Genomic DNA, 20021 nt, shown 5'->3' on the forward strand with positions numbered 1-20021 from the left:
CATGTCCATAATCCACATTCGAAAGGAAGGGGGTGAGGGTGACTTCCAGTTCTTAAGCACAAGTCTCTTAGCCACAATCATACCCAGGGTTAGAGACTGCTGTAATGTCCCCGGGAGGCAGGAGGTGCGCTGTAAAAAACCAAAGATAGCAAGTTCTGCATCCGGTGGAAGAGGCCTATTGTAAGCCTTGGAATACCAGTCAAATATGCTTGACCAAAGCCCAGACAATAATGGGCAAAACCAGAAAGCATGAGAAGTTGTATCCTCTGCCACCTTGCACCGGTCACACATTGGTGAAACAGAGGGGAAAATTTTATGCAGTTTGGTTTTAGTGTAATGCAAGCGATGAACAACCTTGAATTGAATCAGTTGGTGTCTGCTGTTAACTGAGCAGACCTGTATTGTAGTCAGACACTTATCCCACATATCGTCAGCTCAACTCCCAGGTCTTCCTCCCAGGCTGCGTTAAATCTCTCAGTAGGGGCTGCAACGCAGCTTTCAATTAAGCAAACTAATTTGGAAATAAGATGCCTAGAATCAGGAGGATTTAGAAAAACATCAAAAAAACACATGCTTTTCAGGGAGTTGTTCGAAATGACTAATTTTGGACTTTACATAGTGCCTAATTTGTAGATAACGAAAGAAGTGTGCATGAGGCAAATCAAATTTCTCTCTTAACTGGCTAAAGGATGCAAACCTTCCCTCAACATAAAGGTCCTTGATGGACTCTAAGCCCTTCTCCCTCCAGACAAAGTAAGTTCTATTCCTTTAAGCATTTCTATCGTGAGACCACCATCATCATCACTTTAATGATGTAATGAAACTTATTGCATCATCATCAAAGAAGACACGATGTCACTCCCAAAATACCAACAATAAGCCGTTTTTAATTGGCTGTTCTCCCCGTTTCCTCTTCGTCTGGGAACAAATACCACCCTCTTCCTAATGAAAATAGCCAAACGATCCCCGCACATAACCAAATGGCAAGCATTTTGGCAACGTGGGGAAACTGGTATGTGCTACTTCCTGAAAAGATGTATAGTTCCCATTCTGCTACTTCCAAATATAATAAGTTTATTAGTTTTATTTTGGGGCCTTTTTGAAACCTATTGAACTTGATGTTTTCTCTGTATTCGAAATAAGGCCTACTGAATAATAATAATAGTACAGTTTCTGCTTTTTTATTATAGGAGACAGTCTTTCGGGCTTTCAGTAAATATTCTTGTGTTGACAAATTACTGAAATGTTAGGGAGGCTGTATTCACATAGAGGAGCTGTGAAGGGAATGCTACTTTTGGCCCGTTCAGTAAAGATGCTGATAAACAACTCCCTGTGCTTCTATGGTATAAACTTTGGCCAATAGTGGCACTTGTTTTTAAGACCTTCCATGTGCTGGTCATGAGGAAATTAAATTGTTTTCAATAACATGCATTCAATCTAACTTCTCGATTTTTGGAATGACTAATATGCAGATTTCAGATCTCTGTTGAAATGACGCTGTTGTTCTATGATACAATTTCTGCTCTTTGGCATGTGGGCTGTAGAATTAGAATTAAGCATAACCATAACTACTCTGGTTTTAATTGCTCTAAGTTTAATAGACTGTCCTAACATGTATGCCTTCTAGATAGTATAAGCACTTTCCTTGAATGGTATATAAAATATTTTAAAATATATATATTTTTCTTGTTCACCAATGAAAAGTGCTTCAGAAAAATGCATATTTAGCCTAAATTAAATGTAGGCAATTGTCATTAGAATAAGTTAATAATTTTAAACATTAATGCAGTGAATTGAATATCAATTGAACAGATTATAATAACATTATTGCGTTGTTGATTTGATCTTAGTTGCAGGATTTAGGCCAAAATCACCATTTTAGCGGGAGGAGAGAGGCAGATATTTTGTGTCCTGTTTTAGATGATAGTTATTTAAATCTGTCTAATAAGATAAAACCAGACCAGTGTGTAACCTATTTATGGAAAGTGACAGTACAAGAGCCAAGCAGCCATTTAAAAATATTCCAACTCACAATGTGAAGATAAATCTTCTAGCAACCCACCTTCTCTTGTGTCTGCATGAATAAATGAGAGCAGCTGATTTCCCAAAAAGCCCCACCTACTGTCCCCGATTCGACACCATTTAACACATACACACATTACAGACAATGGTACTGCTTCCTGTTCCAGTGGAGCAGTTTAGAAACTCATTTGACTTTCAAATATATCAAACACATTGATCAGCAAATCAGCAAATATGAGATTTTGTCTTTTACTTTTTAAAAGTACCAGGCAGTCATGACTAAAGACCGTTTTAATTATTCTGCTTGGTGTCTAAGATAAGACCATATTCACACACTGCATAATGATATAAGGCTTTGTCTGTCATGCATTCATCTTCAGTTAGAATTAATCAGTTTGCCTTTTGATTAACAAGTGTCTCATCCAAACAGATGACGACAGCAGTAGCCAGGGGAGACCAGAGAACATTGCAGAGAGCTTTGGCCGGAGTCTTCATCCAGAGCTAATGAAGGTACTTGACACAAAATAATTACAATCCTAACTGTAGTGGTTTGATTGCTTCTTTGTGCATTTTAAGTGGCTGAGTTCAGAATACTGGGATATTGTCTTCTGCATACTGTGCAGTATATACTGATGACAGTTTACTACTCAGAAATATGTAATAGTATGCATGCAGTAATACACATTTAAAACAGAAGTATGCTTCATTGTTGTCACACGACCTAATTCAGTGAGTGGCGTCACAAAATAATAAATATTATTTTGCATTTTTAGTCCACTTTTGTGCTTAAATGTCTTAAATTATGACAGGTCAATCAAAAAAAGTCAAGAAAGATATTAAAAATTGCAGTTGATTTTGCTCCTGGTTTATTCATCGTACTGGAAGTAGAAGGTCAAACTGATTTCAGTGCATGGTGGGATGAAGTATATTAAAGGAATAGTTCACCCAAAAATGAGAATTTGCTAAAAATTGACTCACCCTCAGGCAGTTTTTATCAGCTGTTTGGCACCCATTCACTGCAAAGAATCCATTGGTGAGTAAGTGATGCAATGCAAAATTTCTCAAAATCCAATGAAGAAACAAACTTATATAAATCTTGGATGGCCTGAGGATGAGTATATTTTTAGCAGATTGTAATTTTTGAGTGACTCTCACACGTTTTGGTGAATTTGGGTTCGGTTTATTTAAATGCTTTTACAAATGCAAACAGTCCTGTTATCTCCAGTATGCCAGAGAAACCGACCAGCTGAATAAAATGAGCAGGAATGAAAGTCGGCAGAAGATCTTCACCCTCGATCCTGAGATGCAGGTTTGTCCATCATGTCCAGTGTACAGCTATTAGAAAGACAGTCTTTCTTTGCCTATGTGAAGCAATGAGGAAAATTAATAAATTATATCTCTCCCTTCCTCTTCAGAGATTAGATTTCTCAGGCATCGAGCCTGACGTGAAGCCATTTGAAGAGAGATTTGGCCGAAGAATCATGGTTAGCTGTCACGACTTGACCTTCAGCCTGCAAGGATGTGTCAGTGAGAAGAATGATGGCATCCTAACCAACGTGAGTAAACCTTAAGCTATGTGTTTCATCTTTTTTGTCAGTCACATTTTTGTTGATCCCGTTGGTCCTGTTTTGTGATGCTGCCAATGTAAATGCTGCCAGTGCTACTGTTGATCTTTGATACATGAGAATGTTTAGACTTTGAATAATCATGAACAATATTAACCAGTGCAGTATATCCCTATCATTTCTAAGCAAAAACAGAATTATACCTTTGGGCTCAGTTATTCTCATGGGACTCCACCATTCATATTTGTTCTCTGTAGATGTAAGTTGTTTTGTGAATTTTTTCATATATAGAGAGTCCTGGTACTGTATATCTTAAAAAAGGGCTTTGGCCATGACAACTTCCTCTTCTTGGTTTTTAAATATGTTTGACGTCACAATTATAGAAAAAATCGTAGGCATATTATTTTAAAAGATCAATTGCATGTATCTGATTTTTTTTCAACATTTTAGTAAAACTTTATTTAAAAAAAAAAAAAGGAATAATAATAATAAGGATTGTATTATATTATAATTGTATTATTATTATTAAGTTTTAGTGACATGTTAAAAATACATTTTGTGAAAGTTAAATACAATTAATAATAATAATAATGTATAAAAGTGCTGAAAAACATTTAGATACAGGCATTGCTAATTTATTTGTTTATTATATATAAAATTAAAATGTTAAAACATTTTAAAAAAAAATTAAATAATCATTTTTTTTTTTTTTTTACATTTTACAATATCAGTGGTAAAGGAAAATACTGTTCAAAGCCTAAAAATTGATTTGTAAATGAAAAATGTTATTTTAGTTATAGTATAGTCTTGCCTTTATTTTCTTAATCCTAATGTCCTGTACAGAGGATAGGCCTATGCAATAAAATATAAATGTATTTTTGAATCATGTGTTTCTTAAGCTACGAACATCACATGAAACCCATAAATTCTCTTTGTGTCCCAGGTTACATAATAAATGTGTCAACGATTGTCTAGCTTTGACTGTCAGAGAACAGCAGTTATGGGTCAGTATAGTTGAATATCATGGAGTTCTTTTAATGAGAGATGAATTAGAGATTTTTGGCATGAGGACAGAGGACTCATCCAGAACACAGTGATGAATATGATCACGCTCAGTGAAGCACTCTCAGTGGCTCCAGGGAAGGAATGCTGGCTCTCATCAGCAGGGTTTGGAAAGCTTCTGCTCCCTTAGAATGCATCTTGACTTTCCCACACTTTGTTAAATGATTAAAAGAGATATGACTGATGCGAATGGAGTGAAATTACACACAGAGATGTGGTTACATAAATACTAGAAGTACAGTCTTTTGCTTGAATCTGATTTGCTGTCATTAAATTATATAATCTATATCAAACAAACTATATGATCCTCACAGTATATAGTACTGCTCAGACAGATTGCTTGCTTGAATCGAAGTTACCACAGTAAAGATGTCAAATAGGGTGTGAAGACTCATCAGCCTCATTCATTCCACACTTTGTGGTTTCTCCTCAGGTAGAGCCATTCTTCATCAGCCTAGCGTTGTTTGATCTGTCCAAAGGATGTAAGATCTCTGCAGACTTTCACGTTGACCTCAATCCACCCTGTGTGAGGGAAATGCTTCAAGAAGGTTCTCCTGGGACGCCAAAAGAACCAGAAGGAGGAGATGGAAATGAAACAGTCAGGGTAAACGGACACGGTCTGCCGGTTCTCCAGAGGGTCGCGGAGTCTCTTATACGCTTCCCCTCTCAGGTAAAAGTTCATCATACTGACATGGTAACACTTTGGGGATGGCTTTCTAGACACATATTATCTGAAGATAATTAAAATAACCCTTTGCTGCAAGAAAATGCTGTACTTCCAATACAGTAATGATGAATTTATCTTGTATAAAGACTTTTTACATAATTTTACATAAATAATATACAATATAGTATAATAAGTAAGTGGCTCTTGCCTATCAAAACTCACCTTCCCAATCATAGAAAGTGGTTGTCAGGGCATTGCTATGTGGTTGCTAATGTATTCAGGTGTTTTTAGTTTGTTGCTGTGTGATTGCTAGGTGGTTGATTACAGACCCAAATTATAGTTAACTAAAACTTAAACCAAAAAATGAAATAATAACAAAATATAATAATAATAAATTTAATATATATAAAAATAAGAAATATAAAATGTATATTGTATTTTATTTAAAGTATAAAAATTAATGTATTAAAATAACTGAAACTAAATTAAATATAAAAATAAATCAAATTTAAAGTATTAATACAAAGTATAATAGTATCCCAGTGATACTAATAAATAACTAACACTGCCACCGTGTCTCTGTGATACTCCGGTCACTAGATATGGCTCTTTTTTTGTTGTTGCCTGTTTTATGGTCCACTAGGTGAAAAAGCATTAGCAAGCACCATTAAAATCAAGAGAGAGCTTTCTGTTCTTTAGTTTGTGACAGATTTATCCTGGTCAACTTTTAAAATCTGTACTTTGCTGAATATTTCTGCAAATGACTGGCAACCCTCCTCGGCGAGCATTGTCCGGCACTGCTGAATAAGAAGGATGCTTCTGCTGTGCTTCTGATAGGGAAGTCAATGTGGTTTCAGAATTTTGCACATCCATGCAGTTTTCAGGGCTGCAGGTGGCTGAATATAGTTATTGTTTGGCTGACTTGCGTCATTTGCACATGCCATTATATTTCTGCCTTCTGTTGAAAGCCTGTGTCCATTTTGCAATAACAGCCACATGTAAAATCATGTGCATGTGAACTTTCATGCCTCATTAACACTAAGTTCAGTATACACAACTGAAGACACATTTTTTCTTTATTATTAATTTACATCTGTCACCTTTTGCAGGCCTGATGCCTTTTAATGCAGGATGATACGGAGAGCTCTGCTAAATAAGTGCACCTTTTTATCTCTGGTATTGAAGTTTTCCAGTTATAAATCATGGATTGTTATATCTAACTAATCGTCTCAAGGCTTACTTATCTGTGTGTGTTTTCATGGGTTTGAGCTTGCTGTTCTGTACAAGGCGTGTGGCCAGGGCAGACACGGCTTTAAGTTTTAACACAGCACTGTTTCATAGCACTAACGCTATGCACTAAATCAAAGCCAGTGCCATGATGGTCTCAAGCCTCTGCTGACAGTCTGGGAGACATGACGTGGCTTTACTGGAACTGACATAACGCAGGGCAGCTGACATGAAGAAGAGATGGCTGGATGTGTTAGAGAGAGAAAGAGACACTAGAACTAGTACAATGTCTTGAACAATGTCTTGCAGTTTAGTTTATGATTTAGATTTTTTGATCATGATATGGTTATGTGAAAGTGCATAGAACAAGTCTGCAGGGGCCAGAGAGGTTAAAAGGAGGCATCTCGGCAACCTATGTTTTAAAATTTGGATATGTGGCCCTATGAGACTCTCTCAAAATACACTTTCTCTGTAGCTTTCACATAATAATAATAATAATAATAATAAAAGTATGTCTATTCATTCATTAATTTATGTGAAAACTGAAATATGACCATAATAATAATAATAATAATAATAATAATTATTATTATTATTATTGTTGTTGTTGTTCAAACCAGCAAAATAAAATGAACAAACTAGCTATTTAAACCACTGTATTCCAATTTTTTTGTCTTTTTAACGACTTGAGTTAATTACACTGAATGTCCATAATCAACAAAACATTTACCCATGTTAATCTTTAATGATCTTTCAGTCTATTTAATTTTCCTTTTTACTTCTAAGTGTTCGTATAACCACAGTGTGTCCTTTTGTGTTATCCAGGGTATTTTCTCCGTTACCAACCCCCACACAGACATCTTCCTGCTGGCACGGGTGGAAAAGGTCTTACAGAATGGCATCACCCATTGCACTGAGCCCTACATTAAGACCTCTGACATCAGCAAGGTCTGGTGCTCAATAACACACACATGCTTCAAGAGAACTGAAAACAGTTCTTAGGCATGAGTTCTTAGTGTTGCATAACATCAACAAGCTGTCTACACTCTCTAGGATGCATTTTAACATTTTAAATGTCAGTCTGATGTGGAAAATAAAAGTATTGTATAAAAATAGTATAAAAATGTGTTGTATTTATACAATTGTTGGGTGTTAAAGGGTTAGTTCACCCAAAAATGAAAATTAGCTTGTGTTTTACTCACCCTCGAAGCATCCTAGGTGTATATGACTTTCTTCTTTCAGACGAATCCAGTCGGAGTTATATAAAAAATTGTCCTGGCTATTCCAAGCTCTATCATTGCAGTCAGCGGGTGTTGCAGTTGAACAGTCCACAAGTCGTCAAATAAAGCACGCACATTCATAATAAACGTGCCTCACACGGCTCCGGGGGGTGAATAAAGGCCCCCTGTAGCGAATCCATGTGTTTTTGTAAGAAAAATATCCATATTTCAAACGTAATAAACACTTTTCTCTCATGCGCGGAAGGCGTTCCGGCGGAAGGTGTATGACGTGTGCGCAGCGTGCGCGCCTCTGAGAAATGCTAGTCTCGCGAGTTTGTTTTAAGGAGCAAAGGAAGCAAAGTTTCCTTACTTTAGCAAAGGAAAACCAGTCTCCTCTTGGTTTATATTGAAATCATCCGACATTTTTCTTTACAAATCCTCGGTTTGTACTTCTAATTCGTGACCGGCGTTTTGTTTTGTTCTCTCTCTGCATTTGTCACTAATCACACAATGCCAACGTGCGGCGTCATCCACCGGAACTGCTTCAGTGTATGACAATCAGCGGAAGTGAGAGAAAAGTGTTTATTATGTTTGAAATATGGATATTTTTCTTACAAAAACACATGGATTCGCTACAGGGGGCCTTTATTCATCCCCCGGAGCCGTGTGAGGCACGTTTTATTATGAATGCGCGAGCTTTATTTGACGACTTGTGGACTGTTCAACTGCAACACCCGCTGACTGCAATGATAGAGCTTGGAATAGCCAGGACAATTTTTAATATAACTCCGACTGGATTCGTCTGAAAGAAGAAAGTTATATACACCTAGGATGCTTCGAGGGTAAGTAAAACAGTCTAATTTTCATTTTTGGGTGAACTAACCCTTTAAGTAATGTTTTGTAATGTTTTTGACCTGAATTGTCTTTTGATAATTCAGATTTAAATGCTTCCAGAATGCTCCCATGCCTTTTTATGTGTCTGTTTCTCAGACAGTGCAGAAAGTCCTGAAGACTGCCAAGCAGACGTGCCAACGGCTGGGCCAGTACCGGATGCCCTTCGCTTGGGCTGCCAAGTAAGATGCAGAAACTCGCTCCTTATTCACTTAATGGACTAGTAAAGCTTAAATGATCTATGTTCTACATCAAGTAGAATTACGTGCCCTTCAAACTGGAATGTCACAGTCAGTACTCTTCGGAAATCACTTTAGTAAATATTTAGGTAATGTGTAAGTGTTTTAAAGTTCATTTCTGGTGCCAAGGATATGTGTGTTGTGTCTTCAGACAGGTGTTCAAAGATTACCAAGGCAGTTTAGACATTGAGGGGAAGTTCTCTCCACTCTACCGCCAAGACAGTAGCAAGATATCCACTGAAGACCTTATCAAACTGCTGACAGATCTCAAAAAGTGAGTGGCAACGCGCGTGTACTAGACTCAATACACCATCTTTTGATGCCAGGTATCCCTGTGAATTTGACAAGTAGGAAATTTTCCTGGGTCAGCATGCCTGTAACAACAGTCCTAATTTGATCCCTAACCTAAACACTAGCCATGAATCAGAGGGAAGTGATAAGAATGGTGTACAAGCCTTTAAGATTAACCCTATTCCTTTGCCTATCACTAAATTGTTGATGTGAATGACATGTTGCACTTGGCAAAATCCCCGTCATCCACCAGGAATGTACTTCCTTGTTAGTCACTTTATTGTATTATGCATTATGAATGTTTTGAAGAGACATTTTTGTTCGTAGACCAGAGAAGAACAAACTGCAGATAATCCCTGGACAAATTAACATCACTGTTGAGTGCGTGCCTCCAGACTTGTCAAGTACGTTTGTTTGTCTTTTTTTATTTCATTTGGCTTTTAATATTAGATAACACATTCTTTCTTTCTAACTCTAAGGCGTAGAATTTTTGAATTCTCAGTAACAATTTATTTAAAGGCACAATTTAGCATATGATGCAATTCATAACTCATAGAAACAAAGTCAGTTTATAAATGAAATTTTTTTTATAACTTTGAGAACATGGTTCACGTGACAAATGTGTAAAAATTAAGAAAATGGAAGGAGATTATTTACTTGTTTTTCTGCTGTTCCACCAAATGACGTCACTTCCTGGGTGTCACAGTTTTATTGAATGTTCCATATTTTTTGTAATGGGGAAATCATGCAGTGTCAGCTAAACATTATGCTTTTGCATAATAGTAACTAATTTAAAAAATAATGATTTAAAATATTTTTTAGTTGATTGAATATCTGTTTAACAGATTATGTCATTGATATGTGATTTTAATTGATACAGTCTGCATTAGGAATACATAGTCTTTTTGATATGTTTAAAAATAGCTAGGTTAATTTTATTTCAATTTGTAATAGTTCTCTTTTTGAATGAATCTGGTATTTGTGTCTTTATTACTTTTAAAAAAGGAATGGGATGCCAATTTGTACACTGTGGACACATTTTGTTTTCACATTTAACCCTGAAAATCCTTTACCTAATCTTGTGTTCCTGGTCAAAAATGACTGTCCTATGAAAAATTGCTTGTAAATCTGTCATTATGCTAACAAGGTGGGGGAAAAAAATCCCCAAAAAGTACATAAATTACGAAACGAAATTAAAAAGAAAATGCTAGTTTCCGTTTCAAAATGAACAGAACACATCATGAGGGTTAACATATAATGAATGGTATTTAATTTATAACCTTTATCTTCACAGACTCTGTCACATCATCTTATATTCCTGTGAAGCCGTTTGAGGAGCAGTGTGAGAGGGTGTCCGTGGAAGTGGAGGAGTTTGTCCCAGAAGAGGCCAGATACAACCACCCATTCACCATCTACAAGAACCATCTCTATGTCTATCCTCAGCAGCTAAAATACGACAATCAGAAGACATTTGCCAAGGTGAGGTTCCTCACACGTCACAAAGCACCTTCTGTAATTAGTGGAACTGGGAAGCTGTGGGTGGTGGTGCAACAACAAGCTCCTTCAAGCAGTAACAATGTCTGCCTACGTGTTTTCACACATGAGGCTCTGTGAAGAGCCCCAGGGATTCTATTCATAATCAATTCACGGAAAATGGTATCTCAAATTAAACAGACTTCAGGGTTAATTGCATCCTCCTCCACTGCTGGAAAGCTGGCTGTTTGCCCTGTTACTCTCCAACTTCTTTTCTTTTAAATTAGAGATGCTACCAAACATTTATACAGATCTGTTTCTCAATGATACTAATGACATCTGTTTATTGGCTTTCATTCTGTTTCATTCATTTGCAAAATAGCATTTTGCTTTATTTATCACTACATAATTGGTGTCCTATTACATTATTTATCATCATTATGGACATGCTGTTAGCCAAAGGTTTTGAATAATTGCTATATGTATTGTTGTTGAGATAGTAAATATTCGCTAATATATATGATGAGGTCCGATACAGTGTCTGTATTTTCTTCCAGGCTCGAAACATTGCAGTTTGTGTTCAGTTCAAGGATTCTGATGATGAAGGAGCCGCCCCATTGAAGGTGACTGTTTGAGTGTTCTTTGTGTAATATCAGTTTTATTCCCCAATTCTTACATTTTTTATAATTAGTGCAGTGTAATGCGTAATTGACTAACCGCTGTTTGCTTTTAGTGCATCTATGGCAAGCCAGGGGTTCCACTTTATACCACCAGTGCTTTTGCTGCAGTTTTGCATCACAATCAGTGTCCAGAGTTTTATGATGAGGTGAGATCCGTATATTATCATGTAGTGTTATTCTTTCACTCAACCGCACAGCAACACAATATCTCATCTTTAATTACCTGTATAAATCCATCAAGCAGGTGACATCACATCATATTGGACTTATCGCAGTTACTTGTACGTTTTTACTTGTACGCAATTACTTGTACTTGTACCATCATTACTGTTAAAAATAAATATTTATAATTTGTATACCTGAGGACATAAACAGCACACAAAATATAAACACATCCTTAGATTATTATCAAGACCTAAAACTATGACATTTGCATTACTAACATAACATTTGATCAGACTGAGCTATAAACAGCACAAAGCACGAGCTTTCCCGAGTCAAGGATATGAAGAGCTGAATCCTTCTAGAGACACATCCTGTTAGGCTTCACCAGACCCTCAGGGCCAAGATATTAAAGACAGATTGTTCATTCAATAGATGAATGAGTCACAAGACATCAACATAGACAGTACGCACAGACATAGCCTACGAGCTATTTGATACAGTATTGCATAATTTGCTGGAACGAACCTAATGATGTCATCAGCGGGAGAGCCTTAAAGGATTAGTTCAGCAAAAATGGAAGAATTTGTCATTATTTACTCAGTCAGTGTTGTTTGAAGCTAATCACAATGACATGTTTATATTTTCATGTACTGTATTTATGAGTCACAATCAGGCTTATAAAAAACACACAACTTTCTTTATAAGAACTTGATTAGAATTCAACTCGTAAAGATTTCCTTAATGTTGAAGTATTTTCATTTCTGTCACAGATTAAAATCGAGCTTCCTGTTCATGTCCATGAGAAGCATCACATTCTATTTACTTTCAACCACATAAGCTGTGAGGTTGGCAACAAAACCCCCACCAAGAAACGGGATGGAGTGGAAACACTGGGTGAGTGTGTGCTTGTGTATTGTATACACTACCGTTCCAAAGTTTATGCTCAGTAAGATTTTTTTAATTAATTTTTTCATCAAGGACACATTAAATTGATCAAAAGTAATAGTAAAGACATTTATAAGGTTACAAAGATTTATATTTAAAATGAACGATTCTTTTGAACTGTCTATTCATCCAAGAATCTTTCAAAAATGGTCATGGTTTCCACAAAAATAATGAGCAGCACAACTGTTTTCAGCATTGAGAATAATGAGAAATGTTTCAGCAAATCAGCATATTACAGTATAATAATTTCTGAAACATCATGAAACACTAAAGACTGAAAATTCAGCTTTGTTAAAATATAAAACGGTTATTTTAAGTTGTAATAATATTTCACAATATTATTAATAAATGCCTTGTGTGTATAAGAGACTGCATACAGTTGAATGTTGGTGTGTGTGTGTGTGAGGAATATACCTTTAACTCTCGCTCTCTACAGTGGGTTATTCCTGGACTCCTTTATTGAAGGATGGCAGAATACAGTCCTCAGAACTACAGCTTCCGGTGTCTGCTAATCTACCAGCTGGGTACATATATGACAAAGGCCAAGACTCAAAAAAGGTAAAATCTTCCTTTCAGCAACACTAACTCTAAAAATTAATTGTTTGTTGGTTGGGTTGTTGATTGGTTGGTTCATTTGTTCATTTATGGTTTGACTACTTGAATTGATTGATTCACTTTTTTTTTTTTTTCCAGTCTTCCCCAGACATCAAATGGGTGGAGAATGCCAAACCATTATTTAGAGTCCGAGCGTATGTAGCATCAACAATTTACACTCAGGTATGTTGATCTGATCTAAGGATGGTTCAGCCACTTTCCATTGCACTGAACAGAGAGCAATGACGTGTTCTGTAAAATAAAAACATTAATCTAGTAACTCTCATCCATCCAGGATTTGCACCTCCACAATTTCTTCCAGTATAGCCAGCTGATGAGGTCAACATCACAGGGCAATCCCGCTGAACTCATCAAGTACCTAAAGGTGAGAATTACATGTGAACACAGGAAAATGTTCATTTAAGTTAAACAATATTACAAAATTTGATGTGTATAAAACTACACAATGTTATGTGCTTTTTAACATTTTTTTTTTCTCTAAACAGAGGACTTTATTTAATTTATGTTGAACCTCGCTCGTGATTTTGCTGAGCTTTTCTTTGGAGCACATATTGTACACTACTGTTTAAAAACGTAATATTTTTGAAAGAAGTGTCTTGCTCACTATGGTTGCATATGTTTGATCAAAAATACAGTTAAAACAGTAATATTGTGAAATATTATTACATTTTTAAAATAACAGTTTCTATTTGAATATATTTGACCCTGGACCACAAAACCAGTCTTATGTCGCTGGGGTATATTTGTAGCAATAGCCAAAAATACATTGTATGAGTCAAAATTATTGATTTTTCTTTTATGCCAAAAATCATTAGGATATTAAGTAAAGATCATGTTCCATGAAGATATTTTGTAAATTTCTTACCGTAAATATATCAAAACTTAATTTTTGATTAGTCAAAGTCAGTCAAAGTCTGCTTTATTGTCAATTCTGCCACATGTACAGCACATACATACAGAGAATTGAAATTACGTTACTCTCAGACCCTTCGTCCGGACGGAGTTCAGCTTCCTGACAGCCTGATGGATGAAGCTGTCCTTCAGTCTGCTGGTCCTGGCCTGGAGACTCCGCAGTCTCCTCCCTGATGGCAGCAGACTGAAGAAGCTGTGTGTTGGGTGGGTGGGATCACCTGCAATGCAGAGGGCTTTGCGGGTGAGACGGGTGTTGTAAATGTCTTGGAGGGAGGGGAGAGAGGCACCAACGATCTTCTCAGCTGCTCTCACTATGCGTTGAAGTGTCTTGCGGCAGGACGCGTTGCAGGCACCATACCACACAGTGATGCAGCTAGTCAGAATGCTCTCGATGGTGCCTTTGTAGAAGGTGCACATGATGGGGCCGGGGCTCTGGCTCTTCTCAGTTTACGGAGGAAGTAGAGATGCTGCTGTGCTTTCCTGGCCAGTGCTGCGGTGTTGTCAGTCCAGGAGAGGTCCTCTGTGATGTGCACACCCAGGAACTGCGTGCTGCTAACCCTCTCCACAGTCACACCATAGACGGACAAGGAGGGGGCTCAGCACACATCCTTGGGGGGGCCCCAGTGGTCAGTGTGATGGTGCTGGATGTGTTACTGCCGACCTGTACTGCCTGAGGTCTTCCAGTCAGGAAGTCCAACAGACAGTTGCACAGCGAAGTGTTGAGCCCCAGCTGGACCAGTTTGTGATCCGCTCGATAGCATGTTAGCTGGTTGAGCTGAATAGCGTAGTCCGGAACACTGTTGCTGAGCCATGTTTCCGTGAACACAAAAACACAACAGTCTCTTACAGTCTATTACTAATTACAGATTAGTAATATACATTCCTAAGAACTTAATTTGGACAACTTTAAAGGCGATTTTCTCAGTATTTTGATTTTTTTGCACCCTCAGATTCCAGATTTATAATAGGTATCTCGGCCACATATTGTCCTGTCTTAACAAACCATACATCAATGGAAAGCTTATTTATTCAGCTTTCAGATGATGTATAAATCTCAATTTCACAAAAATTGACTCTTATGACTGGTTTTGTGGTCCAGGGTCACATATTATAAATTGCTCTATCTGGCAAATCTGAATTTTCAGCAGCCATTACTCCAGTCATCAGTGTTACATGAATCCTTTTCATTTCCTGTTTCATTTCCAAGTGCCTACATGCAGTAGAGACTCAGGTCAGCATCAAGTTTCTGCCTACGGTGCTCGTTCAGCTCTTTGAGATCCTCACGATGGCAAGCAAAGAGAGTCGAGATATTGCTGTAAACTCCACACGGTGACTTACCACTTCATTTGTCTTCTCAGAAAGACACAAGCTTCTGTATTACTGTTTTGTATGCAGAGTAGCCTATGAATGCAAAATGTCCTTATTTAATCGTTTTGTATGGTTTAAAGTGTATAGGATTGCTACGTTACCAGAGTGCCTCTGTTTGTCTCAGGGTAATCATTCACATAGTGTCTCAGTGTCATGAGGAGGGACTGGAGCACTACTTGCGCGCTTTTCTGAAGGTACAACATTATATCTCCCTGTTATCCTTACCATGAATGAACTATAATGTATGCTCACAATACTATAATGGATGACTCACAAATGTGAGTTTGATGAAACCGAAGTTATAAAGTACTAGTTAAAGTAAAAACACTGAAGTTATTTTTATTAATCTGGTCACAAAAATATTGATTAAAGTCATCAGAAATGTAAACATTTGCATGTGTAACAAGCTTTCTTGTATTTGTAATGTGACAGAAGAACTTTGGTTACCAAGAAGAGCTTTTCTTTTTATAAATAAAATGTGTACTCTTTTGATTTGTTTGTTTTATTTAAAAAAAAATTAAAAAATCAATGTTTTATTTTGCAGTACGTGTTTCGGATCAACAACGCAACTTCAGAAAACTCGGTGACGACACATGAAGTTTTGGCTACAGCAGTGACTGTCATCCTCAAACAAACTGCAGACTTCAACACCTGCAACAAACTCCTCAAGGTGACAAAACTGTTCAGTTATGGTGAATATGATCTACTCTCTTTGCACAGCAGATGGCACTGTTGTGTTTATTTTCTATCCTTTTGATTCACTTCAGAATTGTGGTTTATTGTCCGAGTAAGTTAAGAGGAATTGGTGGGTTGTTCCAAAAAACAGATCATGATATGACCATTGACACCCAAATAATATGCACCAGTTTCTTTTATTCAGTGCCACTGGACCTTCCTCAGTGTATTCAAATCAATGTACCGACCTCGTCTCATATAGACTCGGCATCTCCATAAAGTCTGGTTACGTAACCATGTCCACAAGGACACATTTTCTTGGAATTCAGTTCTCAGTGCTTTCTTGGAACTAGGTTTGAGGGAATTCGCTTTTACAGAATGAGATAACTGAATACTGGTTTGACTTTTGCTGGGGTCAGAGATCACATCGTATTGTGGTAGAATAATAAGTCCATTGTTTCTGCAATGCAACTTTCACTTTGCTTTACTTTTGTGATTATGTTGTGGTATTGTATACAGTTATGTGTATATTTAAGATTTTGTTTTTATATTGGCACACATTCAGAACATTCCTGTGATATGATATGGTATACATTAATATTATTATAAACATTATATTAATAATAATTAGATTTCATGTTACACTACTGTTCAAAATTTTGGGATCATTAAGTATTTTTTTATTTTCTGTATGACATTAATGCTTTTATTCAGCAAGGATGCATTAAATTAATCAAAAGTGACAGTAAAGACATTTATAATGTTACAAAATAATTATATTTCAAATAAATGCTGCTCTTTTGTTTCTTAAGCACCAAATAAGCATATTAGATATAAGTATCATGTGACACTGATGACTGAAGTAATGGCTGATGAAAATTCAGCTTTGGCATAGCTAGATTAAATGACATTTTATTAAAATAGAATATTTTATTTTAAATAAAAGAAAAGAACATTTCATTTAAATATTTTAGAAATTTCACAATATTACTGTTTTTACTGACCTCAATCTTTTGAACAGTAATGTGTAATATGGTTTGTGGTATCTGTAAATATTTAAACTGTTTATATATTGGCTCACATTTACGATATTCATCTGTATTATTGTATCAAGTCCGTTTTCTTTTTGTCTTATATTACAGTATTCCTGGTTCTTCTTTGAGACCATGGCCAAGTCAATGGCACAATACCTCCAGAATGGTAACAGAATGAAAGTTAGTATAATCTATTCACAAATATGACGCTTTAAAGTAATATCAAAGAAACTTTAGATTAATATCAATTAACGGCCATTTGTTATCTAAGCGGAGTGTATAGGGCTTTCTTTTCCACTTCCTTTTCTTAGTCATCATCTTCAGTAAAACACAATAAAAAGTAGCTGGATGTAAATAATCCTGGGCTGTCGAGCAGGATGTTGTTTTCCACTTTTGGCATTTGTACATAGAATGCGGTTAACTTCCTCATTCTTCAAAAGTTTGCATGATCAAGGTATCTGTGAAGAAACACCCTTCAAACTCATAAACAAGGAACACGAGCTGTGCTGTACTGTACTGTTGACACAGAGTTGTCTTTTGCATGTACAGTGTGTGTTTAACAGTTTAAACTTTCTGTCAGCCCATTTCAAACATGTATAGACCTATTTGACATGCCATTGGATCCTGTTTGCATAACTGAAACCCTGACTCATGTCATTTAAAGGCCGGTGTATAAAGTCTGTTGTTCAAACATGCCTCCAGCACAATAGATTGCATGACACTCAAGAAAACTGTTTTCTCAGTTGTTAAAATTGGACTTCCGTCTGGTTAGAATATCATTCTGGGGCATTGATAGCTGAAATGAAATCAGATAAAATCCTACTGGGTATCTTTCCTATACCCACTGAAACTATGTAGTATTCATAGCATAGCTATGTGACAGTTAATAATGTGAAACATTTCCTGCAGATGCCTCGAGCGCAGAGGTTTCCAGAATCATTCCACCAAGCACTGCAGTCCCTGTTGTTGTCGATCATGCCTCACATCACTATACGCTATGTGGAGATCCCAGAGGAGGCCCGCTGCGTCAACTTTAGCCTGGCCTGCTTCATCAAGGTCAGGCCTAGAGCTGTAGTATTTGAGTAAGATCAGGCTTATTATTTAAGGTCAGGCTTAACTCTTTAATGCCTCAATGACGTAAACAACACAACTGTTTTCAACATTGATAATAATAAGAAATGTGTCTTGAACATGATTTCTGAAGGATCATGTGATCTAACTTAAAGCATTTAGGTTATGCCTAATGTTTTAAAATTTCCTTCAAGTTTTAAATGACAAAAGTTTGGGGTCAGTAAGGTTTTTTTTTTCAATATTTTTATTTTATTAATAAGAAATTAATACTTTTTTCAGCAAGGATGTATTACATTGATTAAAAGCAACAGTAAAGACATTTATAATGTTACAAAAGATTTGAATTTTTTAAAAGAAATGCAGTTAATTTGTACTTTCGGTTCATCAAAGATCCCTGAGAAACATATGTCATAGTTTCCACAAAAATATTAAGCAGCACAACTGTTTTCAACATTGATAATAAGAAGAAATGCTTCTATGGCTGCTGAAAATTCTTCACAGGAATAAATGTTAAATTTTAAAATATTCTTCTGTTAATATTTCACAATATCAATGTTTTTCTGCAGTTTTGATCAAATAAGTGGGCATTTAAAAAATCTCACTGACCTCAAACGTAAGAAAGGTTGTGTAAATATGTATAGCAGTTGCATAAAGTACAGGAAAATCACAGCAAATTTTATATATATATATATATATATATATATATATACAGTGGGGACAGAAAGTATTCAGAACCCCTTAAATTTTTCACTCTTTTTTATGAATACTTTCCGTACCCACTGTATATATTAATATTTAATATTTTTCCTCCATATTTTTGACCACATAAAAGACAAATGCAATGATTGATTGAGAATAATATCATCTCTGAATGATCAATGATACATGTCAACCATGAAAATCTTTTGCAGTTTGTGCCACTAGAAGTTGCTTAATATTTTATTTTAATGCTATTTTTTATTTCTATTTAATTTTTAATTTAATTGTTTGAATTGTGTTGTCTACATGTTCTTGAAAGTGCACACAAGTTGCACAAGCGTGTTTGATATGCTGCAGTTGTACGTTAACCTATAATCATAGCTTTCAAATGCCATTCACACTAATAAATAAACTTAAGTGATCAAATTTGGTAGATTAGAGCAAATTTGATCTATTTTATCTAATAATAGCTATTATTTGAAGTGTGTTTCAACATTTGGACTTGGTCACCAGTGTGTTGTGATGTAAATGTTTTTGTAGTTTTTCTGGTACCAGTAGTCACTACTGGATCTTTCATTAATTTTATTTATTTGTTGTTCACATGGACTCATTTTAAGGCATTACATTGTTCTGACTGAAACTCTCCCCCTTCACAGCGCTGCCTTACGTTCATGAACCGAGGATTTGCTTTCAGTTTGATAAATGACTACATGTGTGGCTACAGCCTGAAAGATCCAAAGGTAGGCAAAACAATTCAAATACATTACATGGCCAAAGCAATGCTACTTGCATTTATTTAGTGGGTTATTAATATTAATTGGTAAATGACTAAATGTTTTTTTGTTTGTTTGTTTTTTGGATCGAATCAACCTGGTGGTACCACTTCAAGGTAACATTAGTGTCATAATTAGTGGTGTCAATTGATTAAAAAAAATTAACTAATTAATCACAATTCTTTTCTGAAATTAATTGCAATTAATCCCACCTAGCATTAAAGTTTTTAAATATACTTTTATATTGCAATAATTTTCAAATTAATGTAGAAACTGATATCTCTAGGAAATTGCCCCCTTGTTAGGAACAGACATCTCAGCAGCTGGGTTATCAGGTTATTTTGGCTGCTATCACTTTAAGAGCTGCCGCTGCTGAACATGACGCGGATCTGACACGCATCGTATTTTCTCACAACTCTTTATATTT

General features: G+C 36.1%; 1 protein-coding gene across 1 annotated transcript in view; it reads left to right on the forward strand.

The window, feature by feature from the left end:
* Nucleotides 1–20021, forward strand: part of LOC107679272 (dedicator of cytokinesis protein 11-like) — a 92985-nt gene that overhangs the window by 14789 nt on the left and 58175 nt on the right. The window contains exons 9-29 of the mRNA XM_016474790.1: nucleotides 2453–2532; nucleotides 3248–3331; nucleotides 3438–3578; nucleotides 5083–5319; nucleotides 7369–7491; nucleotides 8754–8836; nucleotides 9045–9167; nucleotides 9512–9588; nucleotides 10479–10663; nucleotides 11215–11280; nucleotides 11391–11483; nucleotides 12273–12396; nucleotides 12884–13005; nucleotides 13141–13224; nucleotides 13337–13426; nucleotides 15182–15303; nucleotides 15467–15536; nucleotides 15887–16012; nucleotides 17160–17231; nucleotides 17961–18107; nucleotides 19478–19561. Of these exons, the coding sequence (XP_016330276.1) occupies nucleotides 2453–2532; nucleotides 3248–3331; nucleotides 3438–3578; nucleotides 5083–5319; nucleotides 7369–7491; nucleotides 8754–8836; nucleotides 9045–9167; nucleotides 9512–9588; nucleotides 10479–10663; nucleotides 11215–11280; nucleotides 11391–11483; nucleotides 12273–12396; nucleotides 12884–13005; nucleotides 13141–13224; nucleotides 13337–13426; nucleotides 15182–15303; nucleotides 15467–15536; nucleotides 15887–16012; nucleotides 17160–17231; nucleotides 17961–18107; nucleotides 19478–19561 (2333 nt within the window). The remainder of the gene's footprint in view (nucleotides 1–2452; nucleotides 2533–3247; nucleotides 3332–3437; nucleotides 3579–5082; nucleotides 5320–7368; nucleotides 7492–8753; nucleotides 8837–9044; nucleotides 9168–9511; nucleotides 9589–10478; nucleotides 10664–11214; nucleotides 11281–11390; nucleotides 11484–12272; nucleotides 12397–12883; nucleotides 13006–13140; nucleotides 13225–13336; nucleotides 13427–15181; nucleotides 15304–15466; nucleotides 15537–15886; nucleotides 16013–17159; nucleotides 17232–17960; nucleotides 18108–19477; nucleotides 19562–20021) is intronic.

This window comes from Sinocyclocheilus anshuiensis, unplaced genomic scaffold, assembly GCF_001515605.1.
Source record: "Sinocyclocheilus anshuiensis isolate Anshui unplaced genomic scaffold, SAMN03320099.WGS_v1.1 scaffold1644, whole genome shotgun sequence".
Taxonomy (NCBI): Eukaryota; Metazoa; Chordata; class Actinopteri; order Cypriniformes; family Cyprinidae; genus Sinocyclocheilus; species Sinocyclocheilus anshuiensis.